This window comes from Neofelis nebulosa, chromosome 13 (genome assembly GCF_028018385.1).
Source record: "Neofelis nebulosa isolate mNeoNeb1 chromosome 13, mNeoNeb1.pri, whole genome shotgun sequence".
NCBI lineage: Eukaryota > Metazoa > Chordata > Mammalia > Carnivora > Felidae > Neofelis > Neofelis nebulosa.
Window position 1 is genome coordinate 58,362,299 of NC_080794.1, and position 13,668 is coordinate 58,375,966.

At 35.7% G+C, this 13,668-nt stretch overlaps 1 protein-coding gene across 4 annotated transcripts in view; it reads right to left on the reverse strand.

The window, feature by feature from the left end:
• The window catches only part of LOC131493102 (protein FRA10AC1), a 37,666-nt gene that overhangs the window by 1,316 nt on the left and 22,682 nt on the right, over positions 1 to 13,668 (reverse strand). For 3 of the 4 annotated variants that reach the window (XM_058697206.1, XM_058697205.1, XM_058697204.1), the window contains exons 12-14: positions 11,708 to 11,826; positions 7,104 to 7,142; positions 1,049 to 1,127 (exon numbers count right to left, since the gene is read on the reverse strand). In XM_058697206.1, coding sequence (XP_058553189.1) covers positions 1,049 to 1,127; positions 7,104 to 7,142; positions 11,708 to 11,826 — 237 coding nt within the window. Of the gene's footprint in view, positions 1 to 1,048; positions 1,128 to 7,103; positions 7,143 to 11,707; positions 11,827 to 11,906; positions 12,442 to 13,668 lie in introns of those variants that run through there. The other variant, XM_058697207.1, reaches the window with a different exon arrangement.

Below are 13,668 nucleotides of genomic sequence, written 5' to 3' on the forward strand. Positions count from 1 at the left end.
CAAAGAGTTCTGGATTATGAAAGCCTTCTTAGGATTTACTCAAGTATCTTCATTGCCTAAAAAGGTGAGCTGATCCTAAGACCTAGTCTAATCACTTTCAGCTATAAAGCTCTTCAAAGAGAAGTTACACGGTTGAAAGTTTAGTCAATAGTTTGACTAGGATAGCAATATTTTATTTATAGCAATAACTTTTACATGTAGGAATTGTTTATTTGGCTGGAAAAAAAAGTTAAGGTCACAGAATAAAAGTAATCTTATTTAACAAAAACTCTTTCCAATACACTTGAATTCTATTACACTGGGAACATATCATAATTGGCAAGATGTTTTGTAATCAGCTTAAATTAGTGAATAATGATTGGTTCATTGTTTTTCCATTATGAACCAACATGCCTAAAGACTAACAAAATGGGATTAAAATTTATTGAGCACTTAGATTTGTAGGTATGGCACAAAGTGCTTTACATTCTTTATTTCATTAAATCTTCATAATAAATTCTATGCAGTAGGTATTATTTTACCCTCTTTTAGGAGAGAAAGCTCTAGTGCTGAACTTCCCAGTATATGACAAGAGCTGATAACATCCCAGCCCATACCCAGATAGCTCTTCCAACCCAAAGCAGATAACAACGTACACACTGAATTATCTGTCTTTGGGCGCTAAGGTGGCTGTTGGAAATTTACCCATCCGTATCTTCAAGGAGCTCCCCTGTACAGGTTTATGATAATCAGAATATCATGAATAGGCTGCTCTGGAACTAGTAAACAGCCCTTCTCTGATGGATTCTAAGCAAAGACCAGAGGGCCATCTGTCAAGGTGAGCTGAAGAAAAATTTACTGACAGAGAGGAAGCTGGACGAGTTAGCTGTCTATGGCCATAAGCAATGACTAGAATTAAACTCTGATCTTACCAGACTAGAGAGTCCTTGGAATTAAACAGACATTCATGATGCTGAGCTTTTTCATTAATTGTTATCAAGAACAGCTGTGGCTGCAGCTTCCTAACTGATGTAAAGGGTATGCATTATCTGTTAATATCAGGACTCACTGTGATTTTTCATCTGTCTCTGGTAGGGGGCCCTTCCAAAGTTCAGATTCTGAAGTACCTTCATCTTCATCAGAATTTCCTGTTGATTTAAAAGAGATTTTTAAAATGTGTTATATTTAAAACATGTTTTGAACTACCCACCAATGCAATTAATTAACTTCAGAGTTAACTGCAATTTAGCTTCAACATTTGTGGCTCTGAATATGTAATTCACTCTTCCAGACCAATAACATTCTTTTTAAAAATAAATAAATAAGCTGAGATATACCAGAGTCTCAACAAAAAGACCAAGGAAAGTCTCAAGGGAAATTTCCCTAAGTTACACTGAGTTAAAGTAGTGATTCCAATATTAACTCTTACAAAGGAATGATCTCTTGAAATATAATTGTCTTCACTTTAGTTTCTTCTTTCTATCAGCATACAAAGGACACACAGGTTAAGAATTTTGTAGAGTTTATTTACATTAGGATCATGACCTGAAGAATTGAACTAGTGTGTAGGACAAGTTAAATTATGAAAAAATATTGTCAGACACTTTTAAAAATTAATGCTGATTAAATTAATTAGAAGAAGCTGTTTCAAAGAAACAAGCATAGTAATACATTGCTGGAGTAAAATTTCTATAAACCTTTTTCTTGAGGAAAATCTAGCAATATAGATCAGTTTAAAATGTACATACACTTTGACCAGCAATGCTGCTTTTAAGAATTTAGCTATTTACTTAGAATAAATAAGCACCTGAGATACATGTACAAAGATGTTCATTATATAACAACAACAAAAGAAAACAACCTATATCCTCACCAGTTAGGGATTAAGGATTGGTTAAATTAATACTATACAACTTTTAAAAAAAAACCTTAGCATATCTATATGTATGACCATGGAAAAACATCTGTGCTATATCAAGTTTCTTAAAAGTTACAGAAAGCATGTATGGTATAATCCAATTTGTAGTTACATATACTGTAAGTTTGTAAGGTCCAACCAAACTGAACAGTCATTACATTACCTGTGGGCCTGGGATACTTTCTACTTCAAGCATTTCCAAATATTTTATGTTTAAAAAAATTTTTTTTAAATGTTTATTTATTTTTGAGGGAGACAGAATGTCGAGCATGAACAGGGCAGGGGCAGAGAGAGAGGGAGACACAGAATCGGAAGCAGGCTCCAGGCTCCGAGCGGTCAGCACAGAGCCCGACGCAGGGCTTGAACCCACGAGCTGTGAGATCAAGACCTGAGCTGGAGTCGGACGCTTAACCGACTGAGCCACCCAGGTGCTCCCCAAATATTTTATATTTTAAACAGTGATCATGTATTGCCTTAAAAATCAATCAAAACAATGAATATACTCTATTTTTTCTTTAATTTTTTTTTTTTAACGTTTATTTATTTTTGAGACAGAGAGAGACAGAGCATGAACGGGGGAGGGTCAGAGAGAGGGAGACACAGAATCTGAAACAGGCTCCAGGCTCTGAGCGGTCAGCACAGAGCCCGACGCGGGGCTCGAACTCACGGACTGTGAGATCGTGACCTGAGCCGAAGCTGGCCGCTCAACCGACTGAGCCACCCAGGCGCCCCATACTCTATTTTTAAAATATAACAAAATAGACATGTTTCTTGTAAATCCCCCTATATTGGTGAACTAAAAATTATCAAATACTGAAAAATACAATAAAAGTATATGTTGTAAAGTAATTTTAATAGCAAATAGTTCCTCTCCAGTAAGTTGGTCTTAAAATGAACTGACACAAATTTGGCCTGTCAATACAGAATGTCCCTTAGTTAAACACACACAAAAATAAAACAGCATTGATCTGCCACAGTGGTTTTAGCCTTTTACCTGCTGGACTTTGATCCCTGAATCAATATGTATATCTGAACTTTGGTTCTAAATGAAATCTATTCTGGCACAAATTCTGACAAAAATGGTAAAAAAAAAAAAAGGGGGGGGGAAGGGGTTGTACTTTTAATGATCTACATACAAAGACAATAAAAGATGACAAAATTATAAAGCCTTGGGAACAAGATTCCCACTCAATTACAACCAGCACTGAAACTGCCAGTGTCCCAAACCAAATATGAGAGAAAAGAGAGTAAAAGTCTTCTACTCTTATTTTTTATTTTTATGAAAACTCACTAACATGAGATAAAGAAAGCACAGAAAAACCAGTCAGGCCTAACAGTTAACACTACAGTGTTACCCTGTTAATGTTGTCAGAGAACAAAACCTACAAGGACTTTGAAAATGCGCAGCTAATTTCCCTGTCAAGAGTACTTCCCATAGGCCAGCTTTCCTATACCAGTTTTATGATACCAGACAATCCAGTTTTTTGGTAAAAGAGCAAATCAGTTTAGAGTATTATAAAATAACTTTCTTTGAAAGATCACAAGCTAAAAAAGTGACCAAATATTATTAGAGAATCAAATCCAGAAGACTGGACTATATGACCTTTAAGTGCAACCCTGTGAATCTATAATATTCTAGTTCCCTGAGAGTGGCAGTAACTAGAAACCATTCCTATGGTAATTGATACAGCCTGCCCGAGGTGGGAGGGGCAATGCTAAGGAAATAACAAGAGAACAGGCAATACAAAATGGTACTCTTGTATCAGTGTCACATCTACGCAGCCGTTATTAGCAAGTGAGGATCAAAATATAAATCACTGACTCTCTGTATGGGATCTTAGAGGTCTTTAATCTAGGTGTTATCCAATGATCCAATCTCTTACTGCAGTATCTCCCCAAACAAGTGGCTGTCCAATCTATGCTTAAACACCTCACTACTTCCTGAAGCAGCCCATTCCCCCATTGCTTTCTTCAGATATTTCTAATTGAGAAGTTTTTCCTTAAATTAAGGCAAAAATCTGTCTCTGGGCAATTTTTATCCATAGACTCTAGTTCTGCCAAATACTCACCAAAAATAAGTCTACACAAAAGCAGTTTTACAAACATCTACAGTTTCCATGTCTAACTCCTTATCCCTTCTCTCCCAACCCTTCACTTTTCTCCAAACTAAACATGTATAGTTCCTTCAACCTTCTTCCTATGACAATTTCAAGTTCTCTCAATGCGAAAATCTCTTGGTTTTCAATGTTCCTTTTAGAATGTGGTACAAACTGCATACAATTTTCCCTATATGTCTGAATAATGAAAACAGATCTGTCATCTTGGTTCTTCTAGATATTATGATAACTAAATAACTTGGGCTTACTGAAGAAGTGGCAAGTCTCCACTTATGATAACATAATGGATAGGTCAAACTTTTATAGACTTAACTTTTGATTTGATCAATTCTAGAGAACAAAACACAGAATCTGTTTAATGTCTGGTTTTCTTTCTTTTCCTGAACAACAATAATAGCTATAGGTTATCAAGAAGTTAACTTTGTGTGGGACACATGCTTTACATGTATATTGTCTCATTTGGCTCTGATAATAAAAAAACAAAGTTAAGTTTCTTTATATCCATTTTACAGATAGAACTGAGACACAGATCAAATTATTTAATATAGATTTGTCGAATGTATCTGCCAAAATTGGGGTATAAAGAGTGGACTTACATTTGATTCACTGATGAATAGTTATTGATGATACAGGTAAAAGGGCGTAGACTTTGTAGAGTTATAAATCTGGGTTTAATCCCAGATCTGCTATTAAACAACAACTAGATCTTAGGCAATTTATGTAAAATCTCTGGGTCTTGGTTCTTCTGTCTGCAAAATGGGCTATTATATGCCCATTATTAAGATTAAATGAGGTAACACAACTAAACCACTTGCCATTGTGGCTGACAGAATAAATAATCAACAAATGCAAGTTAAAATTCTTTTTCCCCACAGAAATTGGGTTTTTCTTCATGGATTTGGTTTTAATAATCCATATATTAAATAGCAGTAAAAGTAACTAAACATCATCCAAGTGAAAATGAAAGTGTGTGTGTGTATATATATATGTGTGTGTGTGTGTGTGTATGTATAAATCTATATATATCTATATATAGAGATATATATATATATGTCCCATATATCTATATATCTCTCTATATAGACATATACACATATATGTTTATATATAGATATAGATATATAGATATATAGATATAGATATATACACACTACTTCCGCCCCAGATAGCAGAAGTCTTTCAGTATCAAGCCTGGCTACGTTCTAGAAACTGTTACTATACTTTACCTAATTTAGGAAAAGGGGCTACACATCAACGAGGATTTATGTGGGGAGAAACAAATATCAGTGCTTTAGGACACTTCAAATATGCTGAAAACAAAACAGGTATCAGCAAAATAATTTATAAGATGTATGTTGTATTCCTAAACTAGAGGAATGCCTCCACTGACACTTCCCTCTCCATTAAATCTTTAAACAGTAAATATCTTAAAACTCCTCTATTTTTCCCAGTGCAAAATTTCTGATTACTGACCACTTAAAAATTCTCCTTCAGAATTATATTAAGGGGTGCCTGGGTGGCTCAGCCAGTTAAGCATCTGACTCTTGATTTCTGCTCAGGTCATCATCTCACAGTTTGTGAGTTCGAGCCCCGTGTCAGGTTCTGCATTGAGAGCGTGGAGCCCCACCTGGAATTCTCTCTCTCCCTCTCTGCCCCTCTGCTGCTCACTCTCTCTCTCTCAAAAATAAATAAATAAACTTTAAAAAAAAAGAATTAAAATACTAGTAATATTTCTATTTGAAAGGCGGGATTTGGAGTAATTACTTTTACTGATTTTGTCACAGTAATATATATTACTTTAAATCAGAAAAAACTTAACTCTTAAGTTTATAAATTTCTAAGCCTACAAGTCTCAAATTTCTGAATTTTTATAAAATAGGCCTAAATGAATTAGATATGCTATTGAACTACACTAACCCTACTGCAATGTCTTTGAAGAAATTTGACACTGTATTACTACTGAGATGCAAGGCTACTGTTTGTTACATCACAGATGGACGCCCCTTTTATGAATCTACAGGAGAGTCGACTCACTCTCAGAACTCAGCCTAGAAAAAGATGAACACACTGTGTGTGATTATATGGGTACAATTAATCATTCTACTGGTGGCTTCCTTATGTGGTTTGGTTGTATGGAAGAAGAGTGACAAATGTGTGATCTACCTTTGCAATTATGCAGGGCTTTTTGGTAAACGTTTGTCTAGCTTTATTTTGCTATTCTATCTTATTTTTCCATTATTCTGATTTCACTTTTAAAAATCTTATTTTATTGTATGTATATCTGTAAGTCATTTGAATGTTTTTTGGAATGTTGCGGGGAAAGAACAATAAAATTTGTGGCAAATATTCAATGAAATCCAATCTGGTTTGATACAATTTGGTGAAAACCACTGTACTTATTAAAAAACGTATCAGTAGTCACCAGCTGCCAAATTCTACTTTCCATACACAAACCACACATTTCACTTGATCAGTCAAAACCACAAGACAACGGAGATAATTCAGTCTCGTACAATATAAGTGACATTTTTTTTTTAATGTTTATTTTTGAGAGAGAGAGAGAGACAGAGTGCAAGGGGGATGGGGTAGGGGCAAAGAGAGAGGGAGACACAGAATCTGAAACAGGCTCCAGGCTCTGAGCTGTCAGCACAGAGCCTGGCGCAGGGCTTGAATTCACGAACCGTGAGATCATGACCTGAGCTGAAGTGGAACGCTTAACTGACTGAGCCACCCAGGTGCCCCTGTAAGTGACATTTCTTAAGTCTTAATCTACTTTCCCAATTCTTTTTCCATTCCAACCTCATCTGTTTTTCTTCCTTCATATTCCATGATGTGAAATCAAAGTGTGTATCCATTATATTTACTGAAAAAAAATTTTATGCTCTTCCATTTTAAAATAAGAAACTTTAAAATGTTTAAAACTGGGGGAAAAATCATACACTTCTAGCACTTTTTCTATGATTTTTCTCACATAGTACAAAACCAAAAAATAATATACATATGAGCAAGTCACAACTGATGGGAAACCCAAACTGGAAATAACTTGAATCTATATATTTGTGTTAAATAAAGAAATGCTAAATACTTACTGTTCACAGAATTTTCTGATTTCTTTGAGGATGAATGCCCTGAAAAGAAAACAGCATTGCTTTGTTAAAAATCATTCTGCAACAGTGTAACAGTTATACCTGTGACCAGAATTCTTCCCAAGAGCCTGGTTTACTTTAAACTCTTACAGAAAAGCACCTTACTGTCTTCTAATCTTTCATGTTTCTCAGACTTATCTCTCTAATTAAAATGTTAGTCTTTTAGGTAGAGGTATTTTATGCCTGAAATATACAGCACAAAGCTTAAACAAACAATAAACACCTTAAAAAAAAAAAAAAACATGAATTCATGTTGCAAAAAAAAAAAAAACAAAAACCCTGCAGATTAGCTGCAACATAATCATATTTTATCAATAGAGATGTTCAACATTTGAAAGTTTACAAATACTCATTTTTCACAATACTTTTTCATATACAGATGAGAATTCTTAGTAACTAAAATTCACACAAAATATTACTACATAAAACAAACATTTTCATTTCTACAATAGTCATCCAGTGAGGGAAACAGAAAGCAAAAAGTACTAAAAATGTACTAGCACAATTTTTAAAAATCATAACTCTATAGAATCTTTTGCAGTAAGACCAGAGGGGAAATAATTCTGAAGCCTGATAAATCAGAAAATGACAGATAACAGATGGAGAGCAACAAGCCCTCTAAACCTCCTTGGACCAAAGATCCCGTAAACCAAAGCTGATGCATAAATAGCCCCTTTCAGGCCCAATGAAGAGGGTGGCACAACCACAGGGTAAAGACTCCACAGGAAGCCAAGGCCTGGACTGTGGCAACCACTTTAGGTTATTGTTTCTTTTCTTTTCTTTTTTAGGTTATTGTTTCTTCACTCCTATTTCCTACTTATCAGAAAGCAAATAAAAACATAGCTAAGCTGGTGACAAATGAAATGATTCTTCTCTGTCCTATGAGGAACACAGTACCAGGTTCCAAATGTCTATAGGTACAAAAAGAGGTTAGCTTACTTTGGAGGCCTAAGGATATAACTGGAACCAAAGGTAAGAAATTGTAGGTTTGGGCTAAATTAGTTAAGGAGAAATCTGCTAACAATTACAACTAACTGAAATGTAAAAGAATATTTTGGGCAGTACTACGTTCTTCCCTGAAGGTGTCAGAGTGAAAGCAGAACAAGTACCTGATATAGAGAGTACATCTCAAACTTATGGTGCCTATGAATCATCCCAGAACTTAAAGTGTACTTGTAATTCAGGAGATCAGGAAGGGTCCGAGACTGTGCATTTCTAACATGCTCCCAAGAGATGACAATACCAAAGGACCATACTTTGAAAAGAAAACCACAGACTATCTTTTTGCTCATGATCCCAGAGCTGGGATCTCTGATGTTCCCTTCAATGTTGAGAACTGTTTCGCCGATTCACTCACTCACCTACCATTTATTGAACACCTAGTATATGGAGAAAGCACTGTGCTTAGAAATTGGATAAAGAATTAAATAAGTTACATGGCCCCTTCCTTAACAGAAAACACATTGTTCCAAGGGTGATATGTACGTCCAAAGGAGAAGTGCATGGTGCTACTGAAATGTTTAATAGGGACCTAACCTTGCTTGGAGGAGTGGGGTGACGGGTGCCAGGAAAGGCCTTCCCAAGAAAGTGAGCTTGGGGATTGACTGGTAGTGGGGGAGGGGTAATATCTTCAACTTTCTGCCAAGACACTCTACCTAAGTACCGTGTTCTGCTCAGACCTGCCAAAGCAGACTGGTCCTCAAAGTCAAGCTATGGATCTCTTTTAGATTTTTTTCTCTATCCATTCACTCAACCATCTAGCTATCCAATTATCCATCCATCTATCCACTTACTTAACATTTTGTATGATAGTAATCTGACACTACGGGAATCAATGGGACCACAAAGGGAGAACATAGAGAAAGAAGAGAAATCATGTTAACAGCCCTAGGCAACCCCAACACCTAAGGGTATGACTGAGGAGGACCTATAATCAAGAGGTGGAGGAAAGGCCAGAAAGACAGGAAGAAAATCAAGAAAGTAGATTGTTTTGAAGAAGTTTTGTCAACAGTTCAAAATGAGGCTGAGATATTAAGCATTTATTATTATGCAATTTTGGGCCAAATTAAGGTGGTCTGGCTATAAAGTATCACATAAAAATCAAGCTAGTTCCAGATGATCCCAGATACAAAGATATTACAGAGTTCCACATGGTTTTCCTAAGTTTGCTAAAATGCTGTCATTTTCTGCTCTATGCCACAGAAGTTGAAAAAAAGTAACTATATTTTATGCCATCAGGGGCTCTGAATAAAGACTAAATACGAAACACATCTCTCAATTCTACTCTGCCTTGGTTCTCTGTCCCTGAAGTTGTCCCGAAACAATCTTCAAAGTCTTTCATTTTCTCATTCTTTCTTTCTTACACCTTACATGTGCTAGTGGGGTGCTGGGATACAGCAATGAACACAGCAGACAGAACCCTTGCCTTCCTGGGGCTTTTATATAACTGTCATATATGTAATGAGAAAAGTTCCAGGTCTATAATGTTGATGGTATTATAATTAGAAGTATTAATTTAAATTCATGGTCAGGGATGGAATCAGGAAAGGATCCCTAAGGAAGTGACATTTAAGCTTAGACCCGGAGGATGAGTTAGGATGGCATCTGGTGGTGGGGGGAGGGGTTAGAAAGAGAGGAAGCAGCATCTATGTAGCCTCTAAATGGAAAGAAGTTTGGCATTGTCTAGAAACTGAAAGGCTGTGAAAGTGGAGTATGAAAGTGAGGTGAAGCATGGTGAGAACCACAAGTTTTGTATGCTGGATCATATAAAGCCTCTGGGTTTTATGCAGGTTTTGATTATATCCTAAGAAAAATAGGAAATCACTGCTTTATGGAGAATGGATTAAGGGGAGGGCAGGAGGGATGGCAAGATAGTGGCAGAGCTAGTGAGGATAATACAGCAGTGGTCTAGATGAGAAAACATGGTGGTTTGAACTAGAGTAGAGAGAACTTGAGAAATATACACTGTTGGGGTAAAACTGACAGGATCTGGTAACAAATTAAACATAAATAATGAGAAGAAAGAAGGCATCAAGGATAAGTTCCAGATATGATACTAGTTTTTAGGCTGACAGAGATGTCATCTACTAAAACATGGAACACTACAGGAAAAACATCTGTAAGGAAGATCACACGCATATCTTTGTGTAATCCGAGCGTTCCAACCCCATACCTGATCCTGAGTATCCAGCTATCTGACTGTCTGCTTTGAATGTACTAAACAAGTTTTTACAAGGTAGGGATTAGTTCTTCTTTAATTTGGAATACATAGTGGTTAACATGGTATCATACTATGACGTGAATACAATATTATATACTATAATAATGAATTTAACAAAACTCTCAAGTATGATACATTAAATATTTTTAAAACAATTTTTTAAACACAAACAGGATTTTCACATTTATTAACATTTATTTTGGAGTTTGGAAATGACTGAGATAGACACAAAAAGGAATTCTGCTTCAAATACCATTTCTCAATAAACCCCAGAACAGTATTTTCTTCTCACCATCTATCAATTTCACCAACTCTGTAAGTTGGTGGTACTATACGCTTGAATATGTTATGATTCACAAGAAAAAAAATACATGTAAGAAGGAAACCTATTAATAATCTTCATAGCTGGAGCAAGGGAGCCCTCTCCTGTCCAAGTATTATGTTAACATTTGGCTGAATCTAATGTAATCTTCCATTAACCACGTAATTTAAGTTCAATTCACTCTAAGTTATAGCCAATTTACTCTATTATGGACTGAAAAATAAACTAGCAGCAACCTTCATAATAGCTAACTATGCACCAAGCACTGTGCTAACAGCTTATATGCATTATCTCATTTGAACTTCTGAACAATCCTATAATCTAGGTACTACCATCATGACAATTTTACACATGAAGAAATTAAGGCTTAGAGAGCCTAAGGACTACTGAGGAAGAAGTAAGTGACTGATGGATTTGAATTTAACAATTATTTACTAAGTGTATGTGAACAGCACCATGCTAGGTTCTGAGGACACATATATATCAAGCTCTATGATTTCAAGAAGCTCATAAGCTAGTAAGAAAATCACACAGGCCAAGGTAATTGAAATCACAGTGTTATAATTTTATACTGACTTATAGATTATGTACTGTTTCACAATGTTCAAAGTGCCTCTCACATTCTTATTTGATTCTCCACAATAAGCTCAAACAGCACAGAAGCCCATTATTCACATCGTCCCTACTTACATGAGGAAAGTAAAACTCAAAAAGCTCAGGGACTTGCCCAAGGTAACAGGTGTCTAAGAGACAAAGTCAGGAAGGAGAATGCTATTTGCAACATTATTACTGTCTGCCCAAAATGAATTAAAACCATACTTGTTTTTGAAACTCCTGTAAATTACTATAAATTCCTATCTAAATTCCCCAACCAGTTTCCTTTCAACTACTATAAAACAGAAATCTAAATACATTCACCAATTAAATTCTACATTTGATACATATAGCACATTACATTTCATGTTTAAAAATGTGAGTAGGTATTATATTTGAATTCCCTTTTACCTTTTGCTTTTTTCTGAGACGTCTCTTCTACAGAAGATGATCTGGATTTTTTATGTGATGACTCTTCATGATCTTTTTTGGATTTATCCTTTCTTTTTTTTGACTTGACTTCTTTTCTCCTTTATGTTGAACAATATAAAACTAAAGTTAACTTTTTCAACTGACCTTTATGAAAAATAAGAACCAATGAGCAAAACAGTCAAATCAGTTAAAGTACATATTTTTACAATGGAATTTACATAAGGAACCCTTAAATGAGTCTGTAAATATTTCAGGCTAGTATATTAATTGAGACAATTTTGAAGGAAGCCTAAAACTCTAAGACAAATTATTTTTTGTAAGTTCTGTATACAAACCTTAGTAAATATAAATCATAGTTTCCTCATTTCCTACTTGTTTTCTATCATTTAGCCATTTTTTAAATTACAAAAACAAATGTCATTTCCCTCCACATAATTCCTATCCACCTATACTTTGAAAAAGCACACAAAACAAGAAGAAACACTCTAACAGTTCCAAATCATCTGTAGATAGAAAATTCTTCTGCTAAGAGAAAAGGAATACAGTAAAGGCATAAAGGAATGAGGATGGAGGGGCTTACTTCAACTCAAATGTCTACTTTAGACCATTTGTCCTTTTACTGCTGTAGCTTTATCTCTTCTAGGCCATGTTTACAAGGCTGTTGGTACCATGGCTGGCAAGCAACTGATTTTAACTGGTTAAGAAAGGAAACACTAGATAGGAAAAGGTGATAATGCTGAAATTAGGACCGAGAAGGAGAATGAAGAGACAACAGGGGATTAGTTTCAAGAAATTTACTCATCAGACCTTCCAAATTAAGGTACTTATACCAAATGCTATAATACTTTTTAAGGCAATCATCACTTTCTGCCTTTCATAAGAATCATTTCAATTTTGAAATGAAGCTCGAAAGTCAAAGTAAAAAAAACCCTCTGGTATCACTGATGGAGAGGGAAAATAAAGGTTAGGCTATTCAAGTAATCTAAGAAATTCTACTAATTTCAATAATTTAAAAATTATTAATTATTTATATTTACTTTTAACAACTAAAATACTTGATACAGCACATTCATAGCATAGCTGATTTAAAAATTAATCTACTGGGGCACCTGGATGGATCATTCGGTTAAGCGTCCAACTTTAGCCCAGGTCGTGATCTCATGGTTCGTGGGTTAGAGCCCCGCATTGGGCTCTGTGCTGACAGCTCAGAGCCTGGAGCCTGCTTTGGATTCTGTGTCTCCCTCTCTCTCTGACCCTCCCCTGTTCGTGCTCTGTCTCTCAAAAATAAATAAACGTCAAAAAAATTTTTTTAATATACTGACATATATATTTTATAAAGTTGCAGAATCTCATTGTTAAACTTTTAACTTATTCAGGGCCTTATTCAGGCCCTGAAATGTGATCATCACAATAATGGCAGGTCACCAATTTTGTCTGAACATCCTCAATACCAGGGACCCCTCTATGCTTGACCTACCATATGTCAGGCACCATGTCAAGCACTTTACATGCACTTTCACTAGTGTATCCTTAGCATCCTCATTTTTAGAGTTGATAAAATTGAGTCTTACAGAGGTTAAGTACCTTTTTTTCTAATGTATATTTATTTATTTTGAAAGAGGGGAGGAGGAGAGGAAGGGGCAGCAAGAGAGAGAGAGAGAATCCCAAGCAGGCTCTGCACTGTTAGTGCAATCTCATAAACCGTAAGATCATGACAGGAGCCAAAATCAATTCCAGAGGCTTAATGCTTAACTGAGCCACCCAGGTGCCCCCCAGAGCTTAAGTACCTTGCCTAAAACAGACAACTAGAAAGTGGAGAAGCTGAGAGAAATACACAGGAGTCTGATTTCCAAGCCCATGAGCTTACTTATATATACACTGCATATTGCAGAACATGGATACTCCTCCCCCACTGAATATGACAGGCACATTCTAGCTCA